This window comes from Nicotiana tabacum, chromosome 6 (assembly GCF_000715075.1).
Source record: "Nicotiana tabacum cultivar K326 chromosome 6, ASM71507v2, whole genome shotgun sequence".
NCBI classification, from domain to species: domain Eukaryota; kingdom Viridiplantae; phylum Streptophyta; class Magnoliopsida; order Solanales; family Solanaceae; genus Nicotiana; species Nicotiana tabacum.
Window position 1 is genome coordinate 166630029 of NC_134085.1, and position 19518 is coordinate 166649546.

The 19518-nt window shown below is 36.7% G+C and overlaps 2 protein-coding genes across 4 annotated transcripts; one reads left to right on the top strand and one right to left on the bottom strand.

Annotated features, from left to right (window-relative positions):
- Positions 1 to 11172: 11172 nt before the first annotated feature.
- Positions 11173 to 13356, top strand: LOC107820625 (uncharacterized). The gene is made up of 2 exons (XM_016646942.2): positions 11173 to 12059; positions 12294 to 13356. The coding sequence occupies exons 1-2, from the start codon at positions 11227 to 11229 to the stop codon at positions 12919 to 12921; spliced, it is 1461 nt and encodes a 486-aa protein (XP_016502428.2). The 5' UTR covers positions 11173 to 11226; the 3' UTR covers positions 12922 to 13356.
- A 323-nt stretch (positions 13357 to 13679) lies between these two features.
- On the bottom strand, positions 13680 to 18078 carry LOC107820635 (uncharacterized). Of its 3 annotated transcripts, none has more exons than XM_016646957.2 (10): positions 17838 to 18078; positions 17344 to 17366; positions 16952 to 17033; positions 16649 to 16858; positions 15124 to 15246; positions 14962 to 15019; positions 14803 to 14876; positions 14427 to 14515; positions 14256 to 14352; positions 13680 to 14136 (listed from the first exon to the last, which is right to left on the bottom strand). In XM_016646957.2, the coding sequence occupies exons 1-9, from the start codon at positions 17955 to 17957 to the stop codon at positions 14283 to 14285; spliced, it is 849 nt and encodes a 282-aa protein (XP_016502443.1). In that variant the 5' UTR covers positions 17958 to 18078; the 3' UTR covers positions 13680 to 14136; positions 14256 to 14282. The 3 variants fall into 3 exon arrangements, with proteins under 3 accessions (XP_016502443.1, XP_016502450.1, XP_016502436.1); XM_016646964.2 differs by having other exon boundaries at positions 13680 to 14162; XM_016646950.2 differs by having other exon boundaries at positions 13680 to 14091; positions 17838 to 18077.
- Positions 18079 to 19518: the final 1440 nt, after the last annotated feature.

Below are 19518 nucleotides of genomic sequence, written 5' to 3' on the forward strand. Positions count from 1 at the left end.
TCGACGAACAACGGCGACCTCGATGGAAGCAGAAAGCTCGGACCAAGTCTGTCAACGACCTGAGATGGTTGGCTGCTGCTGTATATTTTTCGACGCAACAGCTGGTACGTGAATATGAAGCAAAGAGGTCGTTTGGATGTGAGAGAGGAGCAGTTATGGAGGGAGCTGGTGGCGCGAGGCAGCAGCGTAGTCACAACTACTGTTCGATGGCAAAACCACTGGTTTTTCCGATGGTGTTCACTTCTTGTTTGATTGTTGACTAGAAAGTGACGACGAGAGGGGGAGCTGGACGAAACGGAGGGAGCTAGGAGGAGGAGGAGTGGTCGTGGCTGTGTGAGACGATGAGGGAGTGAAGGACGCTTGGTTCGATTCACTGCTGGGGAGCGAGGGGTCATTTGGGCTGTGTCGATGGAGGTGGCGTTTGGGTGGTTTGCTGGTAGCGGGTAGTGTCGAAGGGGTGTGACTGGTTTCAGTTGACGACGGAAGGAGCTGGTGGGTTTTTGGGGTCTGTTTGGTGGTGGTTTGGGCAAGATGGTGACGGAGTAGGGTTATGGTCGTTGGTTATGGCGACGGGGTGATGGGGCTAGGAGGAGGAGGAGTGACGATGGAAGGAGCTGGTGGTCCGGACAGTAGGGTCGACGGTGGTTTTGGTGGTGGAAGGGTCTGTTTGGTGTAGGGTCGTTTGGGCGGTGGTTTCTTTTTCTCACAGTAGGGTTTTCCTTCCTTCCTTTTGGAAGGAAGATGATGAACAGTCCTCCTCCTATCTTTCAAAATCTATCCCCCCCCCCTTGTGCCTTGTGTTTGCCCGTGCATTTGTAGCACTTGCCAAGGAAAATGAGCCCCACGCGTGGTGGGGTTCGAGACTTGTGTCCCCCACGCGTGGTGGGGTTCCCCGTGTGTCGTGTTCCGTCCGTGTTCCCCATGCGTGGTGGACTCGGATTATTATGGGCTAGGTCCGAAAATTAGGCCTAAAAGCGGGTAATTTGAACCCGAATATTATTCTTTTTCCCGGACCCGAGATTAAGAACACGACGTTGCTCAACTAATCCTATGTAAGCAAAATAACTACCAAAAATAAGACTAATATTTAAAACAAAACTATATCTTTTTTTTTAATATTTTTTCAAGATTAAAATAGCTACAAAATATTAATAAAACTATTTTTGTAATTTTCGTTTTTTTAATATAAAGATAAAATATAAAGTAATATTTTTGTATTTTTCAAAATTAAAATGACTATAAAACATTAATAGAACTATATTTTTTGGTAATTTTCGAAATTATATAAAGTACAAAAATAAAGTACAATTTTTTGTATTTTTTCAAGTTTATGAGAAATACATAAACTAAAAATTTATATATATATATTTGTAATTTTTTCTTTTGCGACGAAATAAAGTAAAAATAGTTAAAATGGCTATATTAGACCCAATTTCACATATTCACGCTAAAAATGTGAAAATTCTCGGGGAGGGTCAAAAATCAGGTGTCTACACATGTTATGATTTTGGATAGATTTTGCGCGAGTGGAGGCCGATTTGAGGGGCAAAGGCATCGCGAGCTAGAGATTTAGCTGGTTCGAGGTGAGTAGTGATTGTAAATAATGTCCTGAGGGTTTGAAACCCCGGATTTGCACATCGTATTACTATATTGAGGTGAGACACACACTTGATGACGAGCGTGGGGTCGTGCACTATTGGGTATTGTGACTTGGTCCGTCCCGATTGATGATTTTACCGCATATTTGATTGAAAACTATTTGCTATCATCATTATTTGGGTTGAACTCCATATTTGGGCCTAGTGCTAACTATTTGAACCATTCGGGAATTTTTATTACTATTTCCTCATTGTTTTGACTTTATACTTGAACTCCGTCATGTTGTTTTCCACTGTTTTCATACTCAGTCATGTTTACTTAATTTTAAGACTTAAATGATATTTTAATGATGTTTGGGCTGAGAAACACTGTTTTACTATTTTCCGAGGGGCTTGTGAGTATTTTTGACTGAGTAAGGTCGCGGGCCTAGTTATGAGGAAACACTAATACTGATTTGAGGCCGAGAGCTTGAGATATATACGCCACGAGGTAGCTTGATTGATATGAGGCCGAGAGCCTAGATTTGATGTCACGAGATAGCTTGTTATTGCGCTTGGGCCGTAAGGGGCCTCTCCTGGAGTATGTACACCTCCAATGAGCGCGGGTACCTATTGTGATGTGAGATATAGCCCGAGGGGCTGATATTGTTCTATGTGATAGCCCGAGGGGCCGGTATTGTTCTATGTGATTTGCCCGAGGGGCTGGTACCGTTCTATGTGATTGCCCGAGGGGCTATTATTATTCTGAGATATTGCCTGAGGGGTGGAGTTGTTGACATTGTGCTCGAGTGGTGAACCTTTATGTGTTTATCTTTCATATTTACTTGTCATTTACCTGCTAAACTATGGATTTATGCCCGAGGGGTGGATTTTTGTGCTTATCTGCACTAAGTGTTTTGCATTCTTTTGCGTAACTGTTGAAAAAAAAGTCATTTTCAAAGAAGTTTAAACCAAGATAGGATGTTTTAATAGATTTTTACAGCTTCAGTGTTTTCTCACTGGTCTTTGAACTTCTTCTATACGGCACCTTGATATGATTTACGTGATTTCTTACCATTCAGACTTTAGTTATGATTATTACTCACTAAGTTGGAGTACCCACTTTACTCCCTGCACTTTGTGTGCAGATTCAGGTATTTATACACTCGGTAGCGGGTTTTGGCTGATCGGAGGCAGAGTCATCGGAGTTTATCAAGGTAGCTGCCGGCGTTCATAGCACTGCTTCTCTCTCTCTTCATTCATTAGTCTATATTTGTACACTCAGACTTTCAGTTGTATTTATACCTTAGTAGATGCTAGTGACTTGTGACACCCTGGTTAGGGTTGTGTTGGGTTGTACTTCCGCACTTTATTTGCATTATTCGCTAGTTAGTATTGCTATATCATGTTTCAGACTACTTTTATGTTATTAACTGTTTAAAAAGTGAATTGAATTTAATTGGCTGGCCTTATCTTCACGAGAGGCGCCATCACGACCGGGTCCGGGTTTGGGTCGTGACACTCTAGCCCCGGAATTTGAATTTTTAATACCCTATATATACAAAAAAAATATTCTTTGAATCATTAAATGTTAAATTAGTTGATTATTATTATAAACATTGCATATATTGTCTTAAAATTGTCAAGTAGTTTATTTTTCGACACCATACTTGGCATAACCTCAATGCAAACTACTCAAATTGCATTCCAATTCAAATTTGAATATCATATCAGTTTGTTAGTAATAGTGACTTTTTAAAAACGACCCATAATGTAAATTAAAAAAATCTAAGATATCCTTATCTTATAATCTATGTATCTGAGTTGGAAAAAAAATATTTGAAATTGATGAGATTAACTTTCAAATTTTTTATACTCAACAAAGATGAAACATAAGAAGAAATTTGTTGTCATCTTTTATTTCTCGTTTTTAGATCTTTCTAACATTTTTTTCAATATTTATATTCTTTTATCTTATTTTTATGTCATTATTTCTGTTGTTATAAAAAATTAATTTATTTCACTATAAAAGGATGAGTTTTAATAAAAATTGTCTACATGTGAACTTTAATTATATTTTTAGTCTTTGGTTGAAATTATTTCATATTTTTCTTTTGGCTTTATCTAATCAGCCTAAATAGGTGCTCACCCGACCACTTAAATTAAAAAGTTGAATGATGTGTAATTTATATATAATCCATATATAATATGTGTACAATCGTGTGTTGTCGGTATATCATCTATTTATATTAGCCATAAAAAGTAAACAATAAATATGGTCGGATATACAATCACGTCATACCAATTTTTTCTTTATATATACTCTTTATTACACTTAAAAGTCGCTATAGAAACTATCAATTAGAAGTCAATTTCTCTCTTGTTGAGTTTGAAAAAAAAACTTTTCACATAATCTAATGATTCAAAACTAATATTCTTCAACGAAGCTTGCTGAACAAAATGATTGGGTCCCTTTAAACATCAATACCGATCTGACAGAAATAATACAAATGTTACTTACAGGTAACTTAACATATGATCCTATGATTTGTGAATGCAGGTTGTTAATGCAAAGGATGGACAGGATCGTGGTGACGCACACGTACAGGGAGCAGAGTAGGGTGGCGGACGCAATGGCAAAAGAGGCAGCAAAGCCAACATTTTGGGTAGATCAAGCTTACTAACAGTTCCTCCAGTGTTTGCAAATGATATATTTTTGGTAGACATCCTAGGAACTGAAGTTGCTAGGGATTTTCTGGCATGTGATATTGAAACTGTATCTCACAACATTGCACTGTTGGGGGAACTACAGTACCCCAACAATGACAGTATGATGACCCTGCCAGTCATCTCATGAATTACCGCTCTGTTTTCCCTATTTCTGCTTCTTTATGCTTCGTTATCCGTGTTTTATGGTATCGGGTTGGTCGGATCGAATCCGGAATGATTCTGGTAAGGTTTGAGACACTTAGTCTCTTTTAAGGAAGTTTAAGTTGGAAAAGTCAATCGGAAATTGACTTATGAGTTAGAGGGCTCGGATGTAAGTTCTGGTGGTTCGGTTAGCTTTGGGAGGTGATTTAGGACTTAAGAGTGTGATCGGAATGGGTTTTGGAGGTCCGGAGTAGATTTAGGCTTGAATTGGCGAAGTTGGTATTTTGGCGATTTTCGGTTGGTAGGCGAGATTTTGATATAGGGGTCGGAATGGAATTTAGAGAGTTGAAGTAGTTCCGTTGTGTCATTTGGGACGTGTGTGCAAAATTTCAGGTCATTTGGACATGGTTTGGTTGGGTTTTGATCAAAAGCAGAATTCAGAAGATTTTAGAAAGTTTGGCTTGGATCCGATGTATTTTGGGTGATTGGATATTATTTGAGGTGTTTTGATGATTGGAACAAGTTTGAATAAGGTTCTAAGATATGCTGGTGCCTTTGGTTGAGGTCCTAGGTGCCTCGGGTGAGTTTCGGATGCTCAATCGAACCATTTCATTCCTTGGTGATGTTGCAGAATTCAGGTTTAGCTGTTGCAGAGAATCCTTCTTCACGATCGCATAGGGGTTCCTACGATCGCGTAGAGCTTTTTGAGGGGCAGTCCATTTTGTTCTATGCATTCGCGAAGGAGGAGTTGTGATCGCATAGTGTGAGGAACTGGGTCATCACGAACGTGGAGAGGTGGTCGCGTTCGCATAGAGTTAAGTGGACCTGGGGTCTTGGCTGGATTTTGTTCATTGAGAACGCGGCAGAAAGTCCGTGATCGCATAGAGTTAGTTGTCTGGGCATCACATTCGTGGGGGATTTCATGCGTTCGCATAGAGTAATTTTTGGGAGCTGAGTTTTTGTGCTTCGTGATTGCGAAGGTTTTCCCGCGATCGCGATGAAGGAATTATGCCTGGGTAGAAGGTTTTTAAACTCGTCTTGTCCGCAATTTAGGGACTTATTTCCTCTATAGTTGGTCATTTTTTGAGCTTTTTGAAGGAGATTGAAGAGGGATTCAAGGGGAATCATTTGGAGGTAAGATTCTTGGACTTAAAACTTGATTATTATGTGAATTCCACCTAGAAAATCATAGAAATTAAGCCAAAAATTCAAGAATTAGGGCTTGGAAATTTAGACTTTTGATTGGGGATTTGGAGAACCATTTGGGGTCGGATTTGAGAACTTTTGATATGTATGAACTCGTGGGGAGATAAGGAATCTATTGATGTAAAAATTATTGAATTCCGAGACGTCGGCCCGGGGGTCGGGTTTTGGTAATTTTGGGATTTGTGTAGGATTTTGATTGTTTTCGCTTGGGCTTCGTTCCCTTAGCATATTTTGATGTCCTCATTCTGATTTTGGTTAGATTCGACGTGAGTGAAGGCCGATTCGAGGGGAAAAGGCGTCGCGAGCTAGAGATTTGACCAGTTCGAGGTAAGTAATGATTGTAAATGATGTTCTGAGGGTTTGAAACCACGGATTGCACATCGTAGTGCTATATTGAGGTGAGGCACATGCTTGATGACGAGCGTGGGGTCATGCACTATTGGGGATTGTGACTTGATCTGTCCCGATTGATGATTTTACCGCGTATTTGATTGAAAACTATTTGCTATCATCATTATTTGGGCTGAATGCCATATTTGGGCCAAGTGCCAACTACTTGAACCCTTCGGGGATTTTTACTGGTATCTCCTCACTATTTTGACTTTTTACTGAACTCAATCATGTTATATTTCACTATATTTTCGTACTCAGCCATGTTTACTCTGTTTTAACTCTTACATGATCTTTTAAATGATATTTTGGGCTGAGAAACATGTTTTACTACTACCGGAGTGGCTTGTGAGGATTTTTGACTGAGTAAGGCTGAGGGCCTATGTTGTGAGGAAACATTTGATACTGATTATGAGGTTGAAGGCCTGAGATATGTAAGTCACGAGGTGGCTTGATTGATATGAGGCCGAGGGCCAAGTGATGATGCCACGATGTGGCTTGATATTGCGTTTGGTCCGTAAGGGGCCCCTCCAGGGGTCTGTACACCCCCAGTGAGCGCGGGTACCCATTGTGATGTGAGATTGAGTCCGAGGGGCTGGTATTGTTCTATGTGATGGCCCGAGGGACTGGTACTGTTCTGAGATGTTGCCCGAGGGGCGGATTTGTTGATATTGTGTCTGAGGGGCGAACTTCTATTTGTTTACTTTACCTTAGCTATCTGTAAATTACCTGTTTACTTGTTGAAAAAGGATTGTTACTTAATTGTTCACTAATTTACTGTTTTTAAATGGTTTTACTGCTTCATTATAGAATGCCTTGTGCCTTGCGTGTTTTCTTACTTTCAGTCGTTATTTACATTTGTTACTCATTGAGTTGGAGTATTCACTTTACTCCCTACACCCTGTGTGTAGATTCAGGCGTAGCTCGTTCCGCTCCCGAGTGCTGATCCCTCCAGCTTCAGGTGGACATTTGGAGTTCACGAGGTAGTTGTTGGCGCCCGCAGCCCCGTGTCTCTACTCCTTTATAACTTCTATCTCTTTTCAGATAGTTGTACTAGTTTATTAACTTAGCGGATTTGTATTATGACTTTTAGATACTCATGACTAGTGACACCACGGTATCAGACTGTGTTGGGTTGTTCTTCCGTGTATTTATGACATTATCTGCTACTTTGGATTATTTTGTCATGTTTCGACTGTTTCTTAATGCTTAACTATTAATAATTGGAAAAAAGGAAAGTGTCGGTTGGCCTTGTCTTCACGAGAGGCGACATCACGACCGAGTCTGGGTTTGGGTCATGACAGACAGTACTCTGTAATGTTATTTTGTTTAGTAGTTACTCCCTTCGTTCAAGTTTATGTGATTTGGCCCGTTCCAAAAAGAATGACCCTTTTCTAAATTTGAAAATAATTTAGCTTAAACTTACAATTATACCCTTAATGAAAAGCTTTTATAACCACACAAATATTCTAGACCCCTTTTGGAGTTGTTTAGGACCACAAATTTCAAAAGTCTTTCATTTTTTCTTAAATACATAAATTGGAACGGAGATAGTACATAAATATCCACTCTTTTAACCCAAAAAAAACTAATTCCGTTGGCTATACATTTATTAATTACCAGCTTGTTATGAAACAATAAAAGAAGAAGAAAAATATTGCAGAGAAAAGTAGGGAGAGAGAATTCTTATTGATTTGGATGAATTACAATGGAATATAACCCTCTATTTATAGGGAAAGAGTGACTTAGCCACCAAGTAACAATCCCTAGAATCTCTCTAAATATAGACATTCACCATAAATAAAATTCTATTTATAACACTCCCCCTTGAATGTCTATTCAACGGATAATGTGCCTCGTTAAAACCTTAACTAAATAAAACCCAATGGGAACAAAAATCTGGAGAAGGAAAAATAGTACACATATCTAATAATACATCTTTTGGTTGCCTCATTAAAAACCTTGCAAGGAAAACCCAGTGGGACAAAATCTTGTAAGGGAAAAAGAGTACAATGCAATTAACTCCCCCTAATGAGAGCATCAATTCACATCCTTGAGCCTTCACATTCCAATCTTGTGCACCATCTTCAAAAGATCGTTGGTAGAGATTTGATAATCAAATCTACCATATTAACGTGAATGAATATGTTGAACCTTGAAATCATCATTCTTGATAGAGATGAATTGTCTTCATATGATCTTGTTGGAATCGTCATTTCAATATCATCACATAGGGGCAAAAACTCTTGCTATCATATTATCATGCGTGTAAATAAAGCAAGATACATTTGTGTACAAATTGCACTAAAGATGTGGTACTTCAAGATCAAGAATTGTATATGCTTTAAGCAATTTAAATTCTTCAAGGATTGTCATATAAGTCATATAATAGACTTTAATTAGATGCATATCAAGTTTTCATGTCATGCTAGACAAATAAGATATCGAAAACTGATTGCACATATCATTGACTTTATACTTTCAAGTGTTTGAACTACATGTCATTCATATTAAACCAATTCTATTTGAATTGTGTATCGTCTATTTGACCAATATTTTTGTGTCTGTCTCAACAGCCTTAAGATCCTCATCTATACTTAGCGCTATGATAGATGTCGTCGACGAACATTTTATATCGGTTCCAATAATTTTTCATAAAGACATAACATAGATATCTCTTCATTCATATATTCAGGTACATGAATCTCTCATGAGATTTTATGAAGTGTTATGTCAAGTGATCTTTTAGATTACTTGCCTCCTTATTATGATCAGTTTGATCATTTGCTCACCTTCTTTATCAAGAAGTTTTATTTGAAACCGATTGTCTATATGCTTTAAGCGTACCATAGACTTTGTCCTTCTAGGACTTAATATGAGCATTTGCAATGAGAATATAGTTACTTTCTTTAGGTCATCAAATGCGTATGACATGCTTTGCAATATATTGCAAACGAATTATCTTTTTATGAACTTCAAGTTCATATTATCGTATTCGAGGATCTATATATACAAATAATAATTCATTCCACGTAACTTTTTCTCAATTGTTTATCATGTCTCCCCCTCATGTTAGAAAAACTAACTTGTTTCCTCAACTTTGAGAATCCACCTTGGTGCGTTATAGTGATAATCAAAATGTACACCGCACATTAATAATAATAAGATGGAATTATTTGGTTCTTGACCCTGAATCACTTGTAAGGGGAGAATGTCATATACTTTCGTATATAACATATATCAAGCTGATATAGATAACTTTATTTTCATAAGCAATAGTTTAGCTATTAAGTGGATGCACTCAATAAATTATTTTGCTAAACCAGCTGTGTTGTAAACCAACTTATCAAGATGAACTTCTTGAATAGAAAATCTGGAAATTATGCTCGAAATTAAATTATTGAGCAAGTTACCTCGCAAAATACTATGTTGCGGGTTAATAATAATTGCACATATAACCATCTCATAGATGCATCTTATGTGGTATACATGGCAGGTGAATGTGCCCATATTCACCTTTGATATTTTCAGCATTCATGGGATTCAATCCCAATTTTAGTTGGTCAACTAACTAATGAGAACAAGCAATATAAGAGAATTCGTAAAGAACTTTCTAGTTCTTTAATATTTACCCATGTGAATTCTCTATTATTTTTGCACATCATACTTAAATTGATATGACTAAACTGATTATGCTAACTGAATAAATTATCAATATTGATAAAGTTCAGGTTTACACCATGACATGTGCAATTATTAATAAACTTTAAGTTTATTATGATATGGGTTTTTATATCTATAAAGTTCTACTTTATTGCGGCATTCTTTTGTTTGTGTAGTACAAACTGGAGAATAAAGCGAGTAACTTTTCACATACATATTATCCCCCTACAAGTTATAGTAATAGAAGATATTAAATCTTTCCTTTATTTATAGTTTCAATATAATCAACCGCTTTCGCGTATATTTTGGAAACTGAATAAGTTTCTTTGAGACTTACAACAACAACAACAACAACAACAACAACATATTGGTAATCAATTGTGTTTCTCCAAAATAGTATAATTGGCTCTTCTAGAGCTCTTAATTAATTTGGTACTACCACATATTCATCAACATCCATATGGTGAATATATCATTATGGTTATGGTCAAAATTATATGCAAGATATGTTTCTTGCATTAACGCTATTCTTTAATAATCACATTACCAAAATATTTTGGCGTGCAATAGGTACGTGACCAATGACCATTCATGCCATAATAATAATATTATTATTTCATATCATCTCAAACCTCCTCCTAGAGGTGAGTGTGGTATATTCACTACCACTAGCATGTTCATATTTTTCCAAAATGAATATGTATTCATAAATCAGATGTTGTCACATTCACATCATGAATGGACCATAATCATCTATATGTGTTTTATAAAATCTCATGTCAAATCGATAACAAATATTATCACAGAGCGAAGGATTATTTTGAGAATCCTTATTATTCTCATTATCATAATGATGACGATTATAATTTCGTCTATTGCCACGTCCACATCCATTGATACCTTCACGGTAATAATTTTGTCTTCTTTCAGACTTATCACATATTGCTATCACATTCTCTTAAGGGGATGAGAATGAAGCAAATTCAATGGGACGAGTTTTCACTTTTTGTGCTCACGATCATACATGACTTTGATCATGACAAGATATAGAAATTTTACCACTTTGGGTGGTTATAATTTCTTTCAAACTCATTATAGTTACAATCAAAATTTATCGTCTTCGTTTGTATTTAAAATCAAATTGTAGAATGTCAATAATTTGAAAGAGAAAAGTAAAATGCTTACCTTAAATCCAGAATTTAATCATGGAGGAAGTTCATTGAACAATTGACAATCATTATGCTCAATCCCAAAGCTTCTACTCAATTGGTTAGAGTTTCGTGCTGATAACGTGTTATGAAACAATAAAAGAAGAAGAAGAGTAGGGGGATAGAATTATTATTGATTTGGATGAATTACAATGGAATAAAACTTTCTATTTATAGGGAAAGAGTAACTTAGCCACCAAGTAATAATCCCTAGAATCTCTTTAAATATAGACATTTACCGTAAAAAATTCTATTTATAACACAACTTGTGTTTTCTTTTGTTTTTATTCCTTTTTTTTTCCTACTAATAAATGATTAGTGCTTATTATGCTGGAGGCTCTATTTTTGCCTTCCCAAACATGCTGAGATCAACGTTCACTCCTATATTCACGGCCTTTCCCTCTAAGGCCAAACACCGCAACTATTCCAACACAATTATCACTGCAATATCAAAACCCCCACAAACTGTTCGACAAAATGCCGCAGTAGAAAATACATTCCTGCAACAGCATAACCCAACGTCAGCTTACGTTCACCTCCCTTTCTGCCGAAGACGCTGTCACTACTGCGACTTCCCTATCGTCGCTCTCGGCTCATCTTCACCTCAGGCTGATGACGACCCGCGAATTCTTAACTACATTGATTTTCTCTGCAGAGAAATTAAAGCCACCCTAACACCTTCTAACCACAAGTCACCTCTCGAAACTGTATTTTTTGGTGGAGGGACACCTTCACTTGTGCCACCAAGATTAGTATCTGTAGTCCTGGACACACTGGACTCTAAATTTGGTGTGTGTTCCGATGCTGAAATTTCAATAGAAATGGACCCTGGTACATTTGATGCTGCAAAGTTGAAAGATTTGATGAAGTTGGGTGTTAATAGAGTTTCTCTAGGAGTTCAGGCATTCCAGGAGGAATTGCTTAAGAGTTGTGGGAGAGCTCATGGCGTACAGGAAATTCATGAGGCTATTGACATTGTTGGATCATGTGGTGTTGAGAATTGGAGTGTGGACCTTATATCTTCACTTCCTCATCAGAAGCCACATATGTGGGAAGAAAGCTTGAGCCTCACCATTCAAGCAAAGCCTACACATGTTTCAGTTTACGATTTACAAGTTGAACAAGATACGAAGTTTGGATCTTTGTAAGTAATACAACCTTCACTTGCCAAGTTGAGATTTTTCTTCGCCAATAAATTTTTCCAATATCTCTTTTCAGCTAATTTTTTCAACTGATTTGGGATTGGAACATAGATTGGTCGATTTCTTATCCGCTAATTCGAAAAGCTGATTAAATGAGATTTTTTCCATAACTTCTACTGCAAGCAGTGAGTGCACTTACTTGTTCAACATTTGAACTGATATTGTTGTGTCCGCAGATATACAGCTGGAGAATTCCCTCTGCCTTCTGAAAATCAATCTGCTGAGTTTTACAAAATGGCCTCTGAAATGCTAAGAAATGCTGGTTATGAGCACTATGAGATAAGTAGCTACTGCAAAAGTGGTTATCAATGCAAGCACAATTATACATACTGGATAAACAAATCTTTTTACGCTTTTGGACTGGGGTCAGCCAGTTATCTTAATGGAGTAAGGTTTTCAAGGCCAAGGAAGCTGAAAGATTACATGGGTTATGTGCAAAATTTGGAGAATGGACTAGTGAATTGTTGCCAGGACAGTAAAGTAGACGCTCAAGACATAGCGACGGATGTTGTTATGCTGTCTCTGAGAACTGCTAGAGGGATAGATTTGAAGTCATTTAGCAAAGCTTTTGGAAGCTCAACTGTTCTTTCCCTTTGTGAGGTCTATAAGCCTCATATTGAGAGTGGGCATGTTGTCTGTTTGGATGAGCAGAGGAGGAAAATCGACGCAGAAGAATTCAGATCTTTGTTATCTGAAGGGGACAAGGTTAATGAGGTATTGGCATATATCAGGCTTAGTGACCCTGATGGTTTCCTGTTATCTAATGAGTTAATATCCCTCGCGTTCAATGTGTTAGCTCCATAAATTTCAGCCTTGATGGTTCAGATGAGACTGCTTGGAGCTGCCTTGTTAGCATTGCTGGCTGTTTAGGCATGAGATTGCCAATACTTGGATGCCATCGGTTGGTTTGTGCGTGGAAAATCTATAAGGACATGTGAACTGGTGGAATCCTTAATAGAGCATAGGCAGGCGTGTATGTAATATACTTAATTATTGGGAGAGAGCAGAAGGTTTTGTTAGCAAGCATACTTGATCAAAAGCAGCAGTAAATGTAACTTGGGTATATGACCCTCACTGTTTAATCAAAATCCTTTTTTTATGAGTCAAGATTTCATTCATAAATACCGCCATGGAGTCCAAAAATATGTATGAATTTTGTATATGACTTAATCCAAGTCATCCATAGTTGTCTATTACGCTTTTCTTGCTATCAATACACATGACATTCTCTCCTTACAATGGAAATACAAGTGAATGATAAAGGTTTTTAGTGTTTTCCATATCATTATCATTAGTTTGAATTGATCTATTATTTCTTCATTCCATCAAATTGAGATGCATCTTCCAGCCAATCTCCTACACAACAAGAGATGATTATTTTCCTGTACAGATTTATCTCACAGGCTTGCACCGTTGGCAAGGTTAATAGCTGTGCTGATTGGTGTCACATCGCTAATTAGGAACGTTACTGGCTCTAAAATAAAACTTCCGTTGATGTACCCCTTGTCTGTATAAGATAATAATGCAGCTTCCTGTTTGGCTCCAAAAAACAAGAAAAGAAATTAAAAGGAATACTGATTGACCACCTTGTCTTTCCATTCGCTAACACGCACTTCCACGAGCTTACCACTTCCCAGTCATAACAACACAAGTTTGTCCAAGACATCCCAAAAGCAAACTTTAGATTACACAAAGAAACATACAACATGAAGAATTCACGTTTCCCCCAATGTAAAATTGATAAAGAGAAAACTGGTCTTCCCATGAAAAGTTGAAAACTGTTGTATGGATCTGTGAGAAGTGATACAACAGAGGGTAAAGAATTTAGCTTCTGCTTCAATGAGATCGGCTTATCCAGGCAGACGACTTAAATGCCAAGATGCACTATACCATGCTGACGGAGGATATGTCTTGTCTTCTACATCAGAACTCTGATCATCCAGCAACAGTAAATGATTTGTTGCCAAGAGATGTCTACAGCAGGACAAGAAGATGCGCAATGTTAATCCATCTCCATCCCTTCATGATGTTAATGTTTCAGCTTACTACGAAATACATTTAATAAGCTGGTGTATCATTATGAGAAAGGAATCATTTCTTTCTAACATGAAGTAAACAAGATAGACAAATATCCTCACCAAAAAAAGTATCATCGCTGTTCACAGCTAAGAAGGTTTGGCTTTTCTGCCAACTTTTGTTATGCGCCTAAGTTCTTGAGTTCCCTTTTTCATTTCTCTGCAGATGAAGAAGCAATTGTTTCAATGCAAATTTTGAGGGAGACTGGGAGATGCAAAGGTTGGAGGAAGTACCTTTGGTACAAATAGACAATAAGGTAAAATAGAGGGAGCAGCATCAACGTCAACACTGAAGCTGCCAAGTAGAACCGATTTATATGCTTCTGCAAATATAACATGTCACATGCATAAGGGATGATACGATTACAAAATGCAGAGAAAAAGCCCCACTACACGCGATGCAAGCGCCTCGCAAAATTGCCAAACAGGTTTTACATCTCAGTAGTACTGTATGAAGTTATAACCTTAACTGAATGTTATGGCCTTTTCTACTCCTACAGACACAGGTATATGAATCCAAAAAAGGTAAAAAATCCATAATCCCCTGTACAACTCTTACTCTGATCTAAGAGCAAGCATGTAATTAAGGCATTCAGTAAACAAACCGTACCTTTCCTCCTCTAGAAAAGGGTTTTCTTCCCCCCGAGCAAGTGTGAGCATCACAGAATTGGCGCAAGAATAGTTCTGCCATCAAATCAACCGAAAGACCATCATAAGTGGAAGCAACTATTTAATTACTTCAGGTCCTAACACTAAGGAGAAATCTTACCATGAAGACGAGTAGATGATGGACTCTTATTAGCAGGAAAACAGCTGTCTGCAAGACCCTGCATGGAAATAGGGGGAAAACAGTGGGACATGATCAAAGAGAAATCAGTAGAATTGGCAAGTTAATCCCAATTGAAATACAAGTTTAAGTACAGAAGGTAACCTCACATAAATGACGATTTCTTGCTGCTGCCGCAGGATTACACTTGGCCTTCTTGGATTTAAATTCCATCACAAGGTCACAATGCAAAGCTCCACATACATCTGCCAGGCATTTGCTGTGACTCTGAGCCATTGAGATCATATGCTAAGATTACTTCATACCTTTTCTTTTTATAAAGAAGATTACTTCATACCTTACAAAAGATTAATTTAATTCAAAAATCAAAGCACGGGAAATGCATGATAAGTAATAGAATATTCTAACTATCTGACACACTCATCAGCCGACCTGGACCAAATTATGAATTTTGTGGAATTAAGTTACCAGAGAATAATCAGCCTACTTACACTTGGTTTTTGAATACTATGATGAAATCCATTTCTGTGATGGGAAAAAAGAAGCTTAGTAAAACCCAAATTCTATTTCTACTTGTTTGGACAAGTTTTTAGGAAATGCAGGTTCGGGTTGTCAGTAGTATCTGAGAGAAGGTCGCATCGCAGATGGTTTCCTTAAAGCCCCAAATAGCTCCTAATAGAAACAATCCTCTGTGGACTACAATTAATTACTTTATTCTTGAAAATAGATCTTCATCCCCTTAGCACTACACTATTTATAACAGAGACCAGATGAGGCCCCCAACCAGCAGCTCACAATCTCCCAACTTCCGTGCAATATAAAGACCAGTAAGCTAGAGATACCCTATCACTGCTAATTTGATAATTTTTATTCATATAACTCAATTAGCCTCAACCTAGAAAATTAGCAGTCACACATACCTGATACCGAGCAAGATAGTGCTACCTAAATCTACAATTCTACATATTAACTGCTACTAATGTTGCATCGATAGTTGCACTCTCCAATAGCCAAAATAAACACTCTCTAATGCTGAATGAATACATAAATTAAGTGGGCATTTCAGATGACAAAGGATTCTTAAAAGAAACCAGAAGATTTATAATATTTGGTTATTAAGTATCACTAAGTTAAGTTTTAGATAAGTCATTACCTTGCCAAATACTTGTGACAAGAGTTGCTGTAGTTCACTACCACCTTTCTTTGAGTTACCTAATTTTATGTGCTTTAGCTACTAAAGGTTTAGAAAACCATAAAGGTAATAAGGAAGCAAACTAAGCAGGGATTATTTAAGAAAAAAATATCAGGTATTCTACTATTTATTTTGTATCTTTCAGGATTAATTCTATGAATTGTCTACTAACCTCCAACAATACATTATGACATCAATGATCAAAATGTTGCTTTTATAATAGTGAACAAGAAAAAGGAATAAGAAAAGAATGGTAATTACGCCTCTCAGATTATAAAATTATATCTATTGAAATAAATAGAAAACAAAGTGGAAGAAGATGAATATAAATTATATAATATAGATAATAACGCACATATGAACACTAGTCTTCGTGAATAGCTATACTACAGAAGAGTGCGTGAACATTGGTTTTCTCACTCCTACTGCAAGAAAAATTGGAGTAAACCGCAAACACGAATAATATATGATGCTTACAACGTCCAGAAGATTAGAATGCCTGTTGTCAAAATGCTGATCAAGAAATTTTTCAGCCCGAAAGCTTTTTCTGCAGTATCCACATTTCCACTCATTCACGTCAAGATGGATTTTATGTTCCTCTTGATCTCTGAAAATATCATTACTTGGATGAAGTCTACACTGCCTAGGAAGCTCATACTTCTCTCTTTCCACAAAGGGCATCAAGTACTGCACAGCACAAAAAGAATAAAAGAACAATTTTTCAGTCCTGTATCTGCAGCAGCTTTATGTTGAGTCCATATGGAGTACTTTTGCAGATACCTCCTCAATAACTTTCCAAGCAGTCCGGCTTCTTTCTCGGGAGCAATGAACTTCATGAACATGTGGCTTGTCGTGTTCAGGACTTCAGAGCATCAAAAACAATAATTCAGATTAGTGACAACTTCAAGGGAATGCACATCTAATATGGAATAATTTTCAAATATATTTTAGTAATACAGTTGAAATCCAGAATTATCTCATACAGTTGCTGAAAAAGAATATAAGGCCTGAAAAAGGGCAAAAACAAGAACATTTAACCATCATACAACTTTTTTTATTTTCTGATAAATTACTATGATACGACTTAACTGCCTCAGAGAAATATCTTTAAATGTATTTTTAAGAGGCTCCTTTTCAGAATAAGAATCAATAAAAGAGAAACAAAATATTACCTTGACGCATGCTGCTCTGTACCCTATGCACAAATAAACAAAAAGTGGTCAGCCAGGAAAATACCAGCTCCAAAAAGTGATTTTTGTTCATAATTTAATTTCCAATACATGCAGTTACATCCACACAAGCCCACAAAAGATTGAAAAACAAAAATAAATTATCACTGATGATTGCAAGTAATCCAAATCGAACATTACTAATAATTCTGCTATCCGTGAAACCAAAAGGTTAATTTAGTTCAAGAATTGCAATATCAGATGTAAGAAAAAGACAGATGAAACCTAATTCCATAGCTTTTTCATTAAAACCCTAACTTAACTGGGAATTCAAAAAGAAAAAAGCAAAATTAAATCAAGAACAAAAATGTATCCCTTCGATCTAGGGCAGAATAATCGTATAGAATATGTTTTGAAAAATAGTTCTTTCTTTTATCAGTACAGAAGCAAAACTTTCGTTAGTCGGTAAACAAATGTAGTTGAAAAAGAGAAGAAACCTGATCTGAGCGAGGAAGAGGTGAAGTTGCGGATATGGATGAAGAGAGGGCAGTGATCAATACAAAAGAAAGAAGAAGAGAACAGGGATTTTTTGCTCGCCTTTGGCGAAGATTCTCCATTCCCCTTCTCTCTCTGTGTATATATCCAAATTCGCAGGGAGTTGCAGGCTTGCAGCTATACGTTCCTCCTCCCGTTCTTGCTTTTGGTGAGACGAGACTTGACTTTTACATTTTTATCAGCTAGTACTTCGGTTTGCTTCTTTTCCATTTCTTTTTCTTGAAAAATATTACTCCTAAGTAATTTACACGACAAATTCAAAAATAGTCATTCAAAAATAGTCACACTTTCAAAAGTAATCGAAATTTAGCCACTTTTCATGTAAAGATAAATCTGAGCGAAAACACTTTTCAAAACCCGAAAAATACGCCAGTATATTATGCTCGAGTTCCAGCATAAGTATACTTGAACTCCATCATATTATACTGGAGTTCCAGGATAAGTATGTTGGAACTCCAGCATAATATGATGGAGTTCCAGCATAAGTTCACTACAACTCCAGCATAATATACTGGAGTTCTAGCAAGTATACCGGTCCAGCATAATATACTGGAGTTTTGAGCATCGGTGCTCCAGTCTCCAGTATATTATACTGGAGCCAGCAAAGTATATCGGTCCAGCATAATATATTGGAGTTCATACACAGGTGCACCGAACTCCAGTATATTATGCTAGACCGGTCTCTGTTGCAGCAAAATAGTGGCTATTTTTCATTGACTTGGTAAACGCTGGCTATTTTTGAATGACCAGTCCGAAAAGTGGTTATACCGTGCTATTTTTACATAATTTATTACTGTTATAAAATAAAGATCGTAAACTAAATAAACTAAAGACAAGTATAGAAAGAGGTTCATATATTATTCAACTTCAAACTGATATACATAATGAATTGAAAACTTCTCTATTTATAGAAGAAAAGAAGCAGCTGCGAGATTTTTCAGAAAGTAGTTGCAAGACTTTTTCAGGAAGCAGCAGTCAGTTATTTGCAACATGTTTGTTTAATAAGAAGTTGCTGCAAATCATTTCATTGAGTTGCTTGCAACCAGCCTACATCAACTAATTGTAGATAAAGTTCAACAGAGTACTAAATGGATAATCTTTTTCAGGAAGATTATCTATAGCGTAGTAATAAATGGACATACACAATATAATAGTTTCATAACACTCCCCCTTGGATGTTCATTAAAAGATATTGTGCCTCGTTATCATTAAAAACCTTACAAAAAAACCCCATAGGAAAAACCTTAGTAAGGAAAAAAAAGTATAACGCGCATTTTACTCCCCCTAATGAAAATATTATTTCAAATATTTGAGTCTCCGCATTCCAATCTTGTATACCATCTTCGTAATATTTTCCTACTTCAAGAGAAAATTTCAATTGTGTTACTTCTTCAGGAGCAAATTTAAAATACAAAATATTGAGTATATATTCCCTCAATTATATTACAACTTCTGGAGGTGAATTATAATATATTCACATCAAAAGTGCGTTCATATTTACGAGCTTTATTAATATTATCATATTTACTGAAGTGAATGGATTAATATTTATCAAAAGTTCTCATTCTTTAGGGAAAGGAACATAATTATCCAACGTGCATAATCACATCAAATTGTGATACT

Bases quoted from the DNA above. Each gene is read 5' to 3' on its own strand.
- LOC107820625 (XM_016646942.2), top strand. From the start codon at position 11,227: ATGATTAGTGCTTATTATGCTGGAGGCTCTATTTTTGCCTTCCCAAAC. The intron at 12,060-12,293 runs GTAAGTAATACA...TTGTGTCCGCAG, and splicing joins GATACGAAGTTTGGATCTTT to ATATACAGCTGGAGAATTCC.
- LOC107820635 (XM_016646957.2), bottom strand. From the start codon at position 17,957: ATGGAGAATCTTCGCCAAAGGCGAGCAAAAAATCCCTGTTCTCTTCTT. The intron at 15,247-16,648 runs GTAAGCATCATA...TCAATGGCTCAG, and splicing joins ATTCTAATCTTCTGGACGTT to AGTCACAGCAAATGCCTGGC. The intron at 14,353-14,426 runs GTACTTCCTCCA...CTTCATCTGCAG, and splicing joins ATTGTCTATTTGTACCAAAG to AGAAATGAAAAAGGGAACTC.